Below are 17,195 nucleotides of genomic sequence, written 5' to 3' on the forward strand. Positions count from 1 at the left end.
GTAGTATATTGCCCAGTTCATAGGATTTGGTCTTCCTTAGGTTTACATGGTACTGTAAACCTGATGGAATACTGCTACGAATTTGCGGCGGCCAATCCGCTGCGGATACGCGGCCAATCCGCTGCGGATCCGCAGCCAAATCCGCACCGTGTGCACATACCCTAACCCTAGCCCTAACCCTAGTTCTAACCCTAACCCTAGTGGAAAAAGAAAAAATATATATTTTCTTTATTTTATTATTGTCCCTACCTATGGGGGTGATAAAGGGGGGGGGGGGGAGTCACTTACTATTTTTTTTATTCTGATCACTGTGATAGGTTTTATCACAGTGATCAAAATGTACAGGGAACGAATCTGCCGGCCGGCAGATTTGGCGGGCGCACTACGCATGCGCCCGCCATTTTGTAAGATGGCGGCGCCCATGGAGAAGACGGACGGACACCAGGAGGCCCGGTAAGTATGAAGGGGGGGAGATCTGAGCATGGGGGGGGATCGGAGGACGGGGGGGGGGGTGGCATTGGAGCGGTGGCATAGGTGTCACAGGTCGGATTGGCACCGACTTTCATGACGCCTACGTGGAAGGGGTTAAACATCAACCGTCTGGAAAATCAGAGAGGCAACACCAAGACAGAGAACCTCTGGAAAATTCACAACACTGCACGGGCGTCCCCAATTATGCAGGTATCTCAACACTGTACACATGTAAGTATAGGGACACCAGTTTATGCTTCTGTGTAAGGCTACTTTCACACTAGCATCGTTCGACGCACATCACAATGCGCCATTTTGAAGAAAAAACGCATCCTGCAAAGTTGCCTGCAGGATGAGTTTTTTCGCCATACTTTCATTAGCGACGCATTGCCACATGTTGCATCCGTTGTGCGACGGATGCGACGTGTTTTTTGCAGTCCGTCGGGACAAAAAAACGTTGCTTGCAACTTTTTTTGTCCGTCGGGTCTTCTTTTTCCGACTGCGCATGCGCGGCCAAAACTCCGCCTCCTCCTCCCCGGACCTTACAATGGGGCAGCGGATGCGTTGTAAAACTGCATCCGCTGCCCCTGTTGTGATTTAACTTCACAGCATGCATCGGTACGTCGGCCCGACGCTCTGCAACGGGCCTGTACCGACGCTAGTGTGAAAGTAGCCTTGTGCAGGCGTGTACTACAGAGGACGGAGAATGAACTTCAATCCAATATTGCAGCCAGTGTGCACTAAGCGGGTAAGGAAAGGGTGAATCAAACACCCAAAAACCCCACCTCCATGGCTGAAGATTGTTCCCTCCAAATTCAGGTGACTGTCCCTTTAATGCAATTCCACGAGTCCAAAACCCCTACGGATCTGCATCAAAATCCGCCCCGTGTGCAGACAGCCTATTTACATGTCCCAGAACCGCTGCAGCCTGTGATTGCTGAGAAGGTAGCCATGAGAATGGGATTATGCCCGGACAGTATCTGCTGCGTAATTTGCGGACACATTATACGTGTATATGGCAGAGCCCTACCTGTGCCGTATGGGGGCAGTGCGGGCGCTGCACTGGGGAGAGCCTCGGTCTGAGTCATGGCCACGCCCCCTGAGGACGCGCTAGCAGATAAGCTGCAGTCACAGGACCGGCCGGACTATGCTGCTCTAGCTGCGGGCCGCTGGGATCTGCTACCTGTGAGTACGGACTGCATGCTGGGATTTGTAGTGCTTCGTATGAGGCAATGGCTTCTGTGGGTGCTCCCCAGCACTTGTCCTGCTTTCTTGCTTTTCCCTCTTCTCATGTCCTCCGCTTAGCTGCGTTTTCTCCCGGCTCCTGCTGCGCTCTGTTTGCCCCAATTTCCCCGCAGCGTCTCCCCGTGTGTGAAGTGTGAGGGACGGCCCAGACACACGAGGGCCCGTAGGACACTGCAGCCCAGTCCCGCACCTGTGGGCGGCCGGTCCCCCGCACCTGTGAGCGGCCGGTCCCCCGCACCTGTGAGCGGCCGGTCCCCCGCACCTGTGAGCGGCCGGTCCCCCGCACCTGTGAGCGGCCGGTCCCCCGCACCTGTGAGCGGCCGGTCCCCCGCACCTGTGGGCGGCCGGTCCCCCGCACCTGTGGGCGGCCGGTCCCCCGCACCTCTGAGCGGCCGGTCCCCCGCACCTGTGGGCGGCCGGTCCCCCGCACCTGTGGGCGGCCGGTCCCCCGCACCTGTGGGCGGCCGGTCCCCCGCACCTGTGGGCGGCCGGTCCCCCGCACCTGTGGGCGGCCGGTCCCCCGCACCTGTGGGCGGCCGGTCCCCCGCACCTGTGGGCGGCCGGTCCCCCGCACCTGTGGGCGGCCGGTCCCCCGCACCTGTGACGCCGGTGTGTCCGGGCGCCTGCTGGGTTCAGTGCACTTTATTCTCACTCACTTGAATGGGTGAACAGTGATCCGCGTCACATGTTGCAGATTCAAACTAAAACTGCAGAGTGTGAATGAGATTTTAGAGATCCCATTAGAAGAGCCTCCTTGTGCGGCACTAATGCTGCATTCTGACAAGGTGGCTCTTCTTTTAGTTATGCTCCCTGCACACGCTGAAATAAACGTTTATGAAATGTGCCCCCTCATCCCGTGAAATGTTCCCGAGGCGGGTCTTTCCTTGCTAATGAGACGCAGCACAGCCGTCACTCCAGGCCTGTGCGCATCGGGCGCCTCTTGCTGCATTATCATCCTCGGCGCCTGCGCTGTAAGTACGAAGGGCAGCGCATCTGCGTACGCCCGGAAAAAAAAACTTAATGCGCAGTCGCCAGGAACGATAATGTAGCAAGAGGAGGTGGTGCCCGGAGTGCACGCGGCGGCTTCCGTTCCCAGGGATGCATTGCGCGAAGGACCTGGGATGACGTCATGGCATCACAAAGGGCCTTTGTGCAAAGCATCCCTGGGAATGGAAGCCGCCGCGTGCACCGCTCAGGAGACTGGGGGCCGTCCGAAGGTGAGGAGAACTTTTTTTTTAATTATTTATTTTTAACATTCTATCTTTTACTATTGATGCTGCCTATGTAGAATCAATAGTAAGAAGTTGGTCACACTTGTCAATGTTTGGCAAGTGTGACCAACCTGTCAGTTTTCCAAGCAATGCTACAGATCTCTTGGAAAACGCTAGCATTCTGCAAGCTAAAAACGCTTGTGTTTAGGGGGAAAACGCATGCCAATTCCGCATGCGTATTTCCACAGCAGGGAGTTCCGGAATTGCCACAGAAATTTCCGAGGTGTCCACGTAGCCTTAGGGTAAGTTCACACAGGGCGTTTTTGCTGCTTTTTACAGTACCAGCAAAGCCTATGAGATGTCAGAAATCTCATGCACACACATTGGTTTTGTGTCATCGGGACTTTGTGCTTTGCTGTGTTTTTTGGACATTGAGTGTGTCACTTCTTTCAGAGTTTTTGCAGCGTTTTTCACCCATTGGCTTGAATGGGTGTTGCACAAAACGCAGGAACCATTAGGCCGGCGTCACACTAGGCGTAAGTAAATACGGTCCGTTTTTTACGGCCGTAATACGCAGTAATTGTCCCAAAACACTGTTCCGTATTCAATGCGAGGATGCAAATTTTTTTTTTTTTTTTTTTTTTCACGCACAATTTATCCGTGTGGCTTCCGTATGACTATTTTTTTTTTTTTTTTTTTTTTCTTTTCTCGCAGGCTTGCAAAATGGACATATCATGGATCCATCGGCTCAAATATTCTTAAACATATATACAGTCTACATACATACCTATTCTATGTGTACACATTTATTCTACCTATTCTGTCAGTGTGATTTTACTGTACACCGCGCTGAATTGCCAGCTTTTCTCTAGAACACCGCTGCGTATTTCTCGCAAGTCACACGCATGGTCCTTGTGTAATCCGTAATTTTCTCTCCCCCATAGACTTTCATTGGCGTATTTTTTGCGCAATACGCTGACAAACTCAGCATGCTGCGACTTTCTACACCCGTAACATACCGTATATTACGGATGCGACGGCAGCCTTATTTGCAGCATGTTTACTGCAGAAAGTCAATGAACATTAGCATGGACTGTCCAAATACGCACCTAAACCTGCAGCTTCTTTCCTGCCAAGAAGATCAGGTTTTGCTGCAGGAAAAAAGCAGCAAAAACGCCCAGTGTGAACTTACCCTTACTGTGCTGGAACTGGAAAAACTGCAATAATGCCACTAAAAGAAGTTGCTTAGGAGGTGGACATGGACCCATGCTCTGTGTGACCCCGCTGATAGTTACCATAGTAACAATCTAAGGGCTTGTTTCCACTTGCAAGAAACACGTCCGTGTCTCGCACGTGAAATCCAAGCTCTGGCGCCAGCACTTGTGAGCGGAGCGTGCAGCTCCATGTGTTGCTATGCAGCCGCACGCTCCGCTCTGGAGTGCCGGCGCCACAGCTTGGTTTTCAAATGCGAGACACGGACGTGTTTCTTGCAAATGGAAACAAGCCCTTATTGTGAAGCCCACTAGACATATAGAATGTCACCTGTTGGATCACGAGGGGTTACTAATACAAACAAGACCTGTTGCTGGTAACTTTAAATCTTGTTCCTGCCCCTTGTCCGTCTGTGGTGCGGTGCCCGGTGAGCCCGACGCTGTGTAAGGCTGATTTCACACGTCAGTGGCTCCGGTACGTGAGGTGACAGTTTCCTCACGTACCGGAGCCACTGACACACGTAGACACATTAAAATCACTGCATCTTTTCAGATGTCATTGAATTTTTGCGGACCGTGTCTCCGTGTGCCAAACACGGAGACATGTCAGTGTTCGTGGGAGCGCACGTATTACACAGACCCATTAAAGTCAATGGGTCCATGTAAAACACGTACTGCACACAGACGTCCGTGTGCCGTGCAGGAGACAGCGCTACATTAAGCCCTGTCCCCCCCACTGGTGCTGAATCCGCCATTCATATCTTCCCTGCAGCAGCGTTTGCTCTAGAGAAGATATGAATAATAGTGTGTAAAATCCAGATCCAGGTCATCGCCGCCCCCCCGCTGTGATTAAAATACTCACTTAACTTCCGGATCCCTCACAGCAGCATCCTGTCCTGGCCGCACCATGTACTGTATGAGCGGTCATGTGGGGCTGCCGATTAAAGTCATGAATGTGCAGCTCCACCTCCCATAGGGGTGGAGCCGCATATTCATTACTGTAAATGAGCGGCCCCACGTGACTGCTCATACAGTAGAAGGTGTGGCCAGGACAGGATGCTGCTGTGAGGGATCCAGAAGCTAGGTGAGTATTTTAATCACAGCGGGGGGGGCGATGACCTGGATCTGGATTTTACACACTATTATTCATATCTTCTCTACAGCAAACGCTGCTGCAGGGAAGATATGAATGGGGCTTCAGCACGATGCCGGGGACAGCGCTAAATTTTAGCGCTGTCTCCGGCACGGTGCGCGTGGTACCCAGTGGGCACACGTGTGCCACACTGATGGGCCACAGAAACGCACCGGCACACGGACACGGATAATTCCGGTACCGATTTTTCCGGTACCGGAATTATCTGGACGTGTGAGACTGGCCTAATCACGTATTACAGAAGGGATCCCCATGTTACCGCCCCGAGGCCCCCCATCAGGCCAGCTCACAGTGGGAAGAGGCCAGCACCATGCTTCATCCCTCCCCTCCACAGCCAGTGTTGTCTTGTTGTTTGCAAGTTGCTAATTCCTTTTATTTTTTTTTTCTGGTAATGTTATCCTGACCATAGCTGTATGAGGGCTGTTATTGCAGTGTGACGTGTAGCTTTGAATAACATTAGAGCTACTTCACACGTCTTTGCAAACCGGTTGGAAGTAGCCACAGCCATTCTGTGCACTGCAGACTGCTTGGACTGATTGGCATGGTGGTCTGAAGCCGCTCTGACCCGGATTCAAATTTACCAAGTAATTTCTGTTTTTTCCCTAGTGGTGCTATTCATGAAGTACTCAACAATGAGGGGGGCACATAATACCCTCCAGGGTGGACTGTTAGGCTATGTGCACACGTTGCGGATTTTGCTGCGGATCTGCAGCTGCGGGTCCGCAGCAGTTTCCCATGTGTTTACAGTACAATGTAAACCTATAGAAAACACAATCCACAGTGCACATGCTGTGGAAAAAAAAAAACGCGCAGAAACGCTGCGGGTTACATTCCACAGCATGTCAATTCTTTGTGCGGATTCCACATTGGTTTACACCTGCTCCATAATACGAATCCGAAGGTGTAAAAACGCAGGTGGAATCCGCACAAAAACCGCGGTAAATCCACAGGTAAAACGCAGTGCCTTTTACCTGCGGATTTCTCCAATCCGCTGTGGAAAAATCCGCAGAGCTCAAAACTACATGTGCACATACCCTAAGGGTCATGTGCTTTTCTGATGTTCACTTTCTCCTTTTGTATCCTATATATGACTATATAACAAAAATTCCCCAAAAGTGACCCTATTCTAAAAACTGCACCCCTCAAGGTGCTCAAGACCACATTTAAAGTTTATTAACCCTTCAGACGACTCATGCGGAAGCATCCACATATATCTGCATGGCCTGCGCACCCAATGTTAAAGGAAACCTGTCACCCCCAAAATCGAAGGTGAGCTAAGCCCACCGGCATCAGGGGCTCATCTACAGCATTCTGTAATGCTGTAGATAAGCCACCGATTTATCCTGAAAGATGAGAAAGAGGATAGATTATACTCACCCAGGGGCGGTCCGGGGCCTCATCTTCTTACGATGACGTCTTGTTCTTGTATTCAAGGGGATATATGCAAGCTAGGGAGCACCACAACTGGGCAATCATCATATTTATAATGAGCATATAGAGGGGTGCAACTCAATGCACAGCAAGAGAATCCTAAAAAAACAACAAGAAAAGGAGCCATGCAAATAGAGCGCACACCCAAGAAATTACAAGCTGAATAGCAAAAAATACAAAGACGATTTATTGGGGAAAAGGACAGGTGCACAAAAATAAAAACATATTAAAATACAACAACCACACTACTGGTCCCAGGATGCTCATATACAGATGGCCCAAATATAAATGGTGTTAAATAACAACAATAAAAATACGCCACAGTTGAATTGTAACAACATAGAAATAAAAAAAAAAAAAAATATATATATATATATATATATATATATATATATATATATATATATATATATATATATATATATATATATATATATATATATATATATATATATATATATTCTATCCTTCCCAAAGCGGTATGCGGGAAAGACCTATAATATGGGGAATAAAAACCCCATAATTATTAAATGAGTAAGATATAACTCAATATTTCAAATGGCCAAAATATAACAATAACCACATATACACGAGCACAGAGAGTCTGGGCGTCCCCAGACGACTTTATAATAAATAAAGTGCCCTAATATAGAAAAGGAGGCTAATATCACAAATGGGGCCCCAATAAGCAAATAAGAAAACAATATCAATAAAGTAAGATGTTAGCCAAGTAAAAAGATATACGAAAAGAAGGATAGCCTGGTGGCAAAATGAAACCATCCAGGCTTGGAGAAAATGCCCACAAGAATGGAGGTATGTGGCACAATAATAAATGAGACACAGGGGTTAAGGATAAATCACCCAAAATAGATCATCCAGTCTGTGGCGTAGGTCGTCGGCTGTCAGGAGTCAAAAGTAAGGGAGGGTGATCCCGGGATCCAGAAGGTGTGGGGGGAGCGTGGTACACAACCCGTAAAAGTAATGACATAAGGTATCTGAAAGGCCAAAGCGGATGTGCAGAACGTAAGTCCACAAAAAATACAACATCCATGAGGGGGAGAACAGGTGTTCTAATGCTGAGGGTCAAAATTCCTATGAAGGTCCCGAGAATACCTCTGGGGGTTGTAACATGGTGCTGTAAGCTTTACTCCGTGCATGCGTCATACGTTTGTTCTGCCATGGGCTAATCCCAGCCTCTCCGACATCACACAAGCTCTACCCCGAGCGGTGTGTTGTGCGCACACGCTCTTCTGACATTCAGTATCAAGTGTTGTGCGCACTTTCACTTCTTGTGATCACTTCGTATAGACGCCGGTGCCCTTCCTCAATCCCCTATGTTCATCAAGGTATGTACTCGAGCATCGCCTGCCCACCTGCCAGCAATTGTTTTCAATCTACCTACCAATTGCCAGCAATTGTTTTCAATCTACCTACCGCTACTTAAGACTTCCCTACCTGTCCCTCAGTACTTCCCCTGACGAAGCTGCGTTCAGCAGCGATATGCGTGGGGCTCCCCCCACACCTTCTGGATCCCGGGATCACCCTCCCTTACTTTTGACTCCTGACAGCCGACGACCTACGCCACAGACTGGATGATCTATTTTGGGTGATTTATCCTTAACCCCTGTGTCTCATTTATTATTGTGCCACATACCTCCATTCTTGTGGGCATTTTCTCTAAGCCTGGATGGTTTCATTTTCCCACCAGGCTATCCTTCTTTTCGTATATCTTTTTACTTGGCTAACATCTTACTTTATTGATATTGTTTTCTTATTTGCTTATTGGGGCCCCATTTGTGATATTAGCCTCCTTTTCTATATTAGGGCACTTTATTTATTATAAAGTCGTCTGGGGACGCCCAGACTCTCTGTGCTCGTGTATATGTGGTTATTGTTATATTTTGGCCATTTGAAATATTGAGATATATCTTACTTATTTAATAATTATGGGGTTTTTATTCCCCATATTATAGGTCTTTCCCGCATACCGCTTTGGGAAGGATATATATATATATATTATATTATATTATATTATATTATATTATATTTTTTTTTTTTTTTTTTTTTTTTTTTTTTTCTATGTTACAATTCAACTGTGGCGTATTTTTATTGTTATTTAACACCATTTATATTTGGGCTGTCTGTATATGAGCATCCTGGGACCAGTAGTGTGGTTGTTGTATTTTAATGTTTTTATTTTTGTGCACCTGTCCTTTTCCCCAATAAATCGTCTTTGTATTTTTTGCTATTCAGCTTGTAAATTCTTGGGTGTGCGCTCTATTTGCATGGCTCCTTTTCTTGTTTTTTTATGTTCTTGTATTCACACTCCGGCGCAGGTGTAGTTTATCTGCCCTGTTGAGGGCAGAGCAAAGTACTGCAGTGCGCAGGCGCTGGGCCTCTCTGACCTTTTCCGGCGCCTGCTCACCGCAGCTCTACTCTCAACAGGGCAGACAAAGTATGCTGGAGCCACAGTGTGAAGACAAGAGGACGTTCTCCTATGAAGATAGGAGGCGCTTGAACGGACCGAGACGCCAATCGGATCGGACTGCCCACCCAGGTGAGTATAATCTAACCTTTATTTCTCATCTTTCAAGATACATCGTGGGCTTACCTACAGCATTCCAGAATGCTGTAGATAAGCCCCTGATGCCGGTGGGCTTTGCTCACCTTCGATTTTAGGGGTGACGGGTTCCCTTTAAAGATGGATGCATGCAGATGTAGGTGGAGCTGAAGGAAGAGGCAGGACAGTGGGCGGGGCTTCAGAGGAAGAAGGCTTTCACCCGCAGCCCTGCCAAACGCTATTGTGAAACTAGCCTAAAGCATTGTACAGTGTAATCTGTACAATGAGCACAGACATTATTTTGTACCGGACTTTTTCTTTTCGCATGGCACTGTATGGTTTTGAGGTTCTAGGAGATCTACACCCATGAACTTCTTATAATCCAGGATACAATCTAGCTGTGAGCCTTGTGGTGGTGTACCTCGGACAGTGACCAGGGAGCTGCTGTCACGGTGTATGGTGGCCAAGGTAAGGTCATCCCTCCTGTTCTTATACTTGACCTCCAGCATGTTCTTGCGGCATTGTGCTCTGCTGTTGACATATTTCTCAGCATTTGCACAATTAGTGGCTTAGGGAGGCTTTTTTTTTTTTTTTTTTTTTTTTCTCTCCTCACATTGCCAGATGCAATTGTACCTCTGACAGAGAGGGTCTTGAAAAGTGGGATGCTGGTGTAAAAGTTCGCTGTAGAGGTGATGACCTTTATCGAGCAGTGGGTGCAGCAACACCCACACAATTTTCCCACTCAGCCCCCCAGGACAGGGGGTGTCAATCTAGGTGTCCTTCCCTTCGTAGGCCCTAAGTGTGTGTGTGTGTGTGTGTGTGTGTGTGTGTGTACCCTGAGGTACTCTCCCTCAGCTTGTACATTTATTTTTATTTATTTTTTCCAGGATGTCCTCCTGACAGCACCCTGGGAGGACGTCCTCCTCCCCTTGCTGGGACAGGAAACACACGAGTTTAAAAGGTCATGTCCCACCCCCATTCCTCAGTGTTTTTCCTGTCCCTGCAAGGAAGGGACGCACGAGTGATAGCTGCGCAAGGCTTACCAGGAGCTCAGGGGGATCGTGCGGCTTGCCAATATCCTTTCCCCTGTCAAGAGGCTCAGGGCAGAAACCCTCCGGGGGGTCCCTCTGCTCCAAAGACCAGGAGCGGGAAGAGGCTCCTGGTGGCAGCCGCTCCTCTCGGTGGGAGGCTCTCGACTGCGGACGCCATCCACGTTGAGTGCTGAAGCAGTGTGGTTTCCAGCTCGGCGTCTCCAGTCGGAAGTTCGCAGGGACGCGTCACTTCCGGTTTTTCGGCATCTGGTGCCGTCACTTCTGGTATCGCTGCATGTGTGGGGGAAAGTGTGCATTCCAGCACGGTTTGCAGAGCGGCTGAAGCGTTCCTGATCTGGCGCTAGCAGCCGTGGGGACCTGCAAAATTGAATCATGGATGCGAGCATGCCAGTCGAGGAGGGGGTAAGTGCGCATAGCGCGGATTCCCCTACCTATACGCAGGAGCAGGCTTACCCCAATGCTTATCCCTACCTTATGTCTTTAAGGATAAGGGAACCCCCGCTGGCCCCTCTGGTCAAGTCAAAAGATCCGGCAAGGCCTCTGGGAAGTCCATTAGATGCCCTATATGTAATACGAAGCTCCCAGACTCATGGGAAGACCTTGTGTGCAGATTGCACATCTAAGGTCATGAGGGACGAACAACCCGCCCTGCTGTCTGAGATGAGATCTCTCATACGCGAAGAAGTTCAAGCTTCTTTATCCAGCATGGTGCAGAAATCCAGTCCTATTCCCAGCCGCAAGAGAGCCAGACTGGAGAGAGACTTAAGAGGGCAGGAGTTCACTTCTGAGGACAAGTCTGACTCTGAAGACTTTGTCTCAGAAGAAGATGGAGAAATTCCATCAGGGAGCCAGGATCACCAAAGAAAATATCTCTTCCGAGCTGAAGAGACGAATGACCTAGTGCAGGCTGTACGTTGCACTATGCAGATTGAAGAGACTGTTAAGCCGCAATCCAGGCTGGACCTAATGTTTGGGGGACTTATGTCACACCAGCAGACAGTGTTCCCGGTCAGTGAGCATATTAAGGCTATGATCCTGGAAGAGTGGAAAGAGGCGGAACGCCGGCTGGTACTTACTAAAGACTTCAAAGCTCGTTTCCCATTCGAGCCTGAAGACATAAGACTTTGGGAAGAAATTCCCAAGGTAGACGTTCCAGTGGCAAAGGTGGCTAAAAAGACAGCTATACCGTTTGAGGACTCGTCAAGCCTGCGGGATCCCATGGATAGGAAGACTGACATACTCTTGAAAAGAGCCTGGGAATCTTCTGCGGCTCTAATAAAAACTAACATAGCGGCTACTTCGGTAGCTCGCTCTATGTACCTGTGGATGGGTCAATTGGAAGAGCACCTGTCCAATAAGACTCCGAGATCTGAAATCCTAAATTCTCTCCCTATAATGAGATCCGCCACGGCTTTTCTGTCTGATGACTGCCGAATCAGTCAGATTTTCGGCTAGAAGCGGCTCTCTATCCAACGCGGCTAGGAGGGCGGCTTGGCTGAGATCCTGGTCTGGGGATAGTGTGTCTAAATCTAAGTTATGTTCTATTCCCTTCTCAGGTGCAAGAGTATTTGTGCCCTCCCTGGATACTATTCTAGAGTCGGCCTCTGATGGAAAGAAAGGGTTTCCGGAAGAGAAACCTAGGAAACCTCAGTCCTTTCGGAGAGGATTCCCCTTCAGGAGGCAGTCAGATTTTAGAGGTGGCAAATCCAATAGAGGTTCCTATAGGAGTTCCTGTAGCCAGGGAATCAGAAACAGAAGTTTCTTCTTTAGTCCCTCCTCAAAATCTAAGACACAATGACGCCACACTCATGGGTCGGCTCCGTCTTTTTGCGCACAATTGGTCCCGGGTCACCCAGAACCAGTGGGTCCTTCAGACTGTGTCAGAAGGCTACAATATTGAGCTTTACTTCCCTCCAGACAGATTCATAGCGCCTACGGTAGTATCTCGAGACTCTCCCATGCTAATAGACCTAAGGGATATGCTTTCCTCAGAGGTCATAGTTCCAGTACCACCACTAGAGGTAGGCCGGGGTCACTACTCCTCCTTTTTCTCTATAACAAAACCTTCCGGCGAGACTCGCACGATAATAAATCTGAAACCTCTGAATGCCTGGGTCAGGTACAAGAGCTTCCGTATGGAGTCCACTCTATCAGCTGTCCTCCTTATAGATCAGGATGCCGTGATGTGTACTCTCGACTTGAAGAGCGCCTATTACCAGGTTCCCATCCACCTCTCTTCTCAAAGGCTTCTGAGGTTTGCGGTGGTTCTGCCGTCCGGGACCTGTCACTTCCAGTTTCAGTGCCTTCCGTTCGGTCTTGCCTCTGCACCCCGTATCTTCACAAAACTGGTGTCAGAGATTGTCGCATTCTTAAGAAACCAGGGGATCATAATAATCCCATATCTAGATGACTTCCTCCTGGTTACAAGAAGGTCAGATACTATCAGACCACAGGGACAGAGCCATTTCTGTGATGGAAGATTTAGGTTGGGTCATAAACTGGCGGAAATCCAACCTAACTCCAGCAAGCAGGAAGACCTTTCTGGGAGTATGTCTGGACTCAACAATCAGAATATCACTCTTACCTGAGGACAAGCTGGAGGCTATACAGTCCCAGATCTGGCTCTTATTAGAGCACAGTGTCAATAAGGACGGCCATGAGAGTTCTCGGCCTAATGACGGCTTGCATTCCATGTATAAGATGGGCACAGTTCCATTCAAGGCCACTACAGAAGCTAATCCTTTCCAGATGGGACAGGCATCTGTCTTCTCTGGACAATACTTTTTAAGGCTACCACATTCCGTAAGAAGGCCTCTCCTCTGGTGGACAGAGCCAACGAACTTAAGAGGAGTGTCATGGTCTGTCGATCCCTACGTGGTAGTTACTACAGACGCCAGCGCCTGGGGCTGGGGAGCTCACTTAGAAGACAGGATTCTTCAGGGGAGATGGCCGGAAGACGTCGTCCACTGCTCCTCCAATTACAAAGAACTGTACGCTGTTTGGGAGGCCTTGAGAAGGAACAGACATGTTCTGGAGAATCGCCACGTCAGAATAATGTCCGACAATGTGACAAGTCTCTTTCCTGAAACATCAGGGAGGCGCAAGACACCATCAGCTTCAGGAATTGTCAGGGAGAATCTTTCGTTGGGCAGAAAGATCAGTCCTATCCATTACGGCGATTCACCTGGAAGGCTCCCAGAATGTCATAGCGGACTATCTCAGCAGGAGAAGGGTGTTCCCAACAGAGTGGGAACTCAACCAAGATGTCTTCCAGGACCTGTGTCTACGCTGGGGAGCTACCTGCATAGACCTGTTCGCAAACAGAACAAACTCCAAGGTCTCGAGATTCTTCTCTCTGAACCCTTGGGATCTTCCGGAAGGAATAGATGCTCTGAGCAAGGTTTGGACAGAACCTCTCTCGTATGCATTCCCTCCTCTGGCATTAGTTCCGGCTGTCCTCAGGAAGATCAAGGAGGATCAAGCTCGCGTCATTTTGATCGTTCCGTACTGGCCAAGAAGGAGTTGGTTTTCCCTTCTACTGGAGCTGGCAACCGAGAATCCAGTAGAGCTTCCTCTAAGAGCAGACATAGTCCATCAAGGTCCGGTACTTCACCCGAACCCAGAGAAGCTCCATCTTTCAGCGTGAATCCTGAAAGGTTCATCCTGAAGGCAAGAGGTCTGTCAAGCCAGGTTATAACTACTATCAAGTCCAGTAGGAAGCCCGTTACTTCGGCAATTTATCTGGAGGAGGTTTTGTCTGGAAGGTGGCAGGTCTGAGGTTTCGGTGGGCTCTCCCGACTTACCCAGAATTCTAGACTTCCTACAGGCTCAAACCAAGTACCTTGAAGGTGCAAATTTCTGCACTTAGCTCCTTTCTTGACTATCCCCTAGCATCGCACCCGTGGATAGTTGATTTATCAGAGCCACCCAGAGGTTGCGTCCCACCATCAAACACTTATCGCCTTCCTGGGATCTTAATTTTGGTTCTTAGATTCCTCTGTAAAGACCTCCTATGCTTCATCCGATAATATGCCCATCTCGGTTCTCACGGAAAACTGCTTTTTTAGTAGCAATTAACCACGGCTAAAAGAGTGGGGGAAATTCAGGCCCTGTGCACAAGGGACCCTTACCTCCAAATTAGAGAAGATTGTATAATTCTTAAACTAGACCCCTCTTTTATTCCAAAAGTAGGAACATTTTAAAAATAGAAATCAAGAGATCGTGTTACCATCTTTCTGCAATAACCCTGCTAATGCTAAAGAAAGGGCCCTTCATTCTCTGGATGTCAGGCAGGCAGTTTTAGACTACCTGGCAGCCACCAACTCATGGCGCATTGACCCAAACCTATTCATTCTGTATGGGGGGAAAGAATAGGGGTAAGAAGGCCTCTATCGCGAGGTGGATCACTTCTGTGATCTCGGAGGCCTATCAGTCGGAGGGTGTCTCTCCTCCAGAAGGTCTCCATGCACATTCTACTAGAGGGATGGCTACTTCTTGGGCAGAGAGGGCAGGTGCCTCTCTAGATCAGATCTGCAGGGCAGCAACGTGGGCTAGTGCCAACACCTTCTGTAAACATTATAAGCTTGATGTTTTGTCTGGTCAACATACTGCATTTGGGAGAAAAGTTTTCCAAGCGGTAATCCCACCCTGAGGAGGTGCTTTAGTACTATCCAGGGTGCTGTCAGGAGGACGTCCTGGAAAATGGGTATTAAGCTTACCGTTAATGATGTTTCCAGGAGTCCATCCTGACAGCACGGGTAGTTCCCTCCCTGTAATATCTATATCAGATTATAGTATCTTGACTTGGATGTATCATGTTCCTAGCATATGATGTAATATGTTTTTGGATACAATGTAATATGTGTTACTATTAAACGTTTTTTCTGCATTTCCTTGAAGCGGTTCTTGTTGCAACACTGAGGAATGGGGGTGGGACATGACCTTTTAAACTCGTGTGTTTCCTGTCCCAGCAAGGGGAGGAGGACGTCCTCCCAGGGTGCTGTCAGGATGGACTCCTGGAAACATCATTAACGGTAAGCTTAATACTATTTTATTTATTTTTTTTTTTTTTTATCACTTGTAGCTGGCCCTTTTACTGGGCAGGTATTGATGGAATTGTAGCCTCCCTTTAAAATGAACCAGAGATTCATCTATAGCAGTGTCCCTTTGCGGGTTGTACGCTTCAGCAAATTTTCTTCTGAAGTGTTCAACTACTGGCCTAATTTTATATAGACTATCAAAGTTTGGATCGTCTCGGGGAGGACACTGCGCATTATGACTATAATGTAAAATATTTGGATCTCTCCAAATTGTGTCCTAGTCATGGCCGTGCAGAATACCGGTGTAATGTAGAGTATCAGTATTGCCAAAGCTTTAGTTTTCCGACCTATGCCCCTACGCAGTACAATGCCCCAAAATGTCATAATTTCTGCTGCATTGACAGGAGTCAATCTGGCGTATAACTGAGATTTTGGGTGACAAATTACTCACCCAGGGTTGTTCTCGCTCCGGTCCAGCGCCTCCCATCTTCCTACGATGACGTACTCTTGTCTTCACGCTGTGGCTCCGGCGCAGGCCTACTTTGTCTGCCCTGTTGAAGGCAGAGCAAAGTACTGCAGTGTGCAGGCCCCGGGAAAGGTCAGATGCCCGGCGCCTGCGCACTGCAGTACTTTGTCTGCCCCTGTGTGTGAGTGTTCATGTCTGAAATCAAATGAACTGTGGAGAGAGGGACTTATCTGGAGCTAATGTGGACTTCCATCATCTGCTCTGTCCAGGTGCGTACAGATGTCTTGGCAAGTCAGACGTGTTCCAAAAAAACTTACTGTCATGGATGTTGCTGAACGTAGAAGAAAATGTAACTTTGTTCATCTTAATGAACAGGACATAGATCCAGCATTGACTCCAAAACCTGGAGTCTAGTTTAAATGGAGACACCAGGGTGGGCCCCTGCTTCACAAGTGAAGGCCGGGTCTTGGACTGTGAGGTGCAATTCAACAGTAATGACAAACATATATATATTTTTTTTTTTTTTTTTTTTTTTTTATGGACAGGGTAAAAGTGTCTGGTCTGGACTGTCCGTGTCTGGACTGTCCGTAACGGTTTAAGAAAGTTGCACAACTGTGTTTGAAGATTCTTTTTACATAAATTGTGTTTAAAGGTGAAAATATGTTAGACTGGGTTTTTATCATGCCACTATTGGCTCAATAAAACTTAGGCTGTCGAGACAAGAAAACTCTTAATCATTCCTTGCTAGCGCATAAAAGCTCTTCTATGTGTAAGTCTTCCCTGACCTGTATTCTAGCAGCTATCTGCCTTTATGTCGTACATTAGTGAGAAGCTCTGCTTGGGTAACTTGAATATTATGTTTTTTTTTTGTCTTTGAATATGCATCTTAAATATAGTGTTTTTAAAAAATAAAGCTCAAATGGTAATTTTGGCATTTGTGTGACCGCCACGTATGAAATCAATGAACGGAGAGCCAAATGTTGCTTTGCTTTCATTTCAGTGTGTGTGTGGCAGTACTTTGAGATTCATATAACTTGCTGCCTAACTTTTTTTTTCTTTTCTTTTTTATGGCAAGAGATTACAATGTAATATTTCCCATGATTCTTGTGTTGCACAAATAAGGTGTTACACTTTTTTATCAGCATGACTTTGGGCAATATCAAATCTTTTTAGTAGGGATGTGTTTTTTTTTTTTTTTTTCAGTACTCAGTTTTCCATCAACTTGGCTATATGTGTATATGTGTATATGTGTATATGTGTATATGTGTATATGTGTATATGTGTATATGTGTATATGTGTATATGTGTATATGTGTATATGTGTATATGTGTATATGTGTATATGTGTATATGTGT

General features: G+C 47.7%; 1 protein-coding gene across 3 annotated transcripts in view; it reads left to right on the top strand.

Annotated features, from left to right (window-relative positions):
* Positions 1 to 1,506: 1,506 nt before the first annotated feature.
* Positions 1,507 to 17,195, top strand: part of PRXL2A (peroxiredoxin like 2A) — a 37,762-nt gene continuing 22,073 nt past the window's right edge. Inside the window, exon 1 of one of the 3 annotated variants that reach the window (XM_069753120.1) lies at positions 1,507 to 1,656. Coding sequence is in view for 1 of the 3 variants with exons in the window: in XM_069753119.1 (XP_069609220.1) it covers positions 9,180 to 9,279 (100 nt within the window). In the remaining 2 variants the exon portion in view is untranslated. Of the gene's footprint in view, positions 1,657 to 9,173; positions 9,280 to 9,731; positions 9,751 to 17,195 lie in introns of those variants that run through there. The other 2 variants (XM_069753119.1, XM_069753121.1) reach the window with 2 other exon arrangements.

Source organism: Ranitomeya imitator, chromosome 2 (genome assembly GCF_032444005.1).
Source record: "Ranitomeya imitator isolate aRanImi1 chromosome 2, aRanImi1.pri, whole genome shotgun sequence".
In the NCBI taxonomy this organism is placed as follows: Eukaryota; Metazoa; Chordata; class Amphibia; order Anura; family Dendrobatidae; genus Ranitomeya; species Ranitomeya imitator.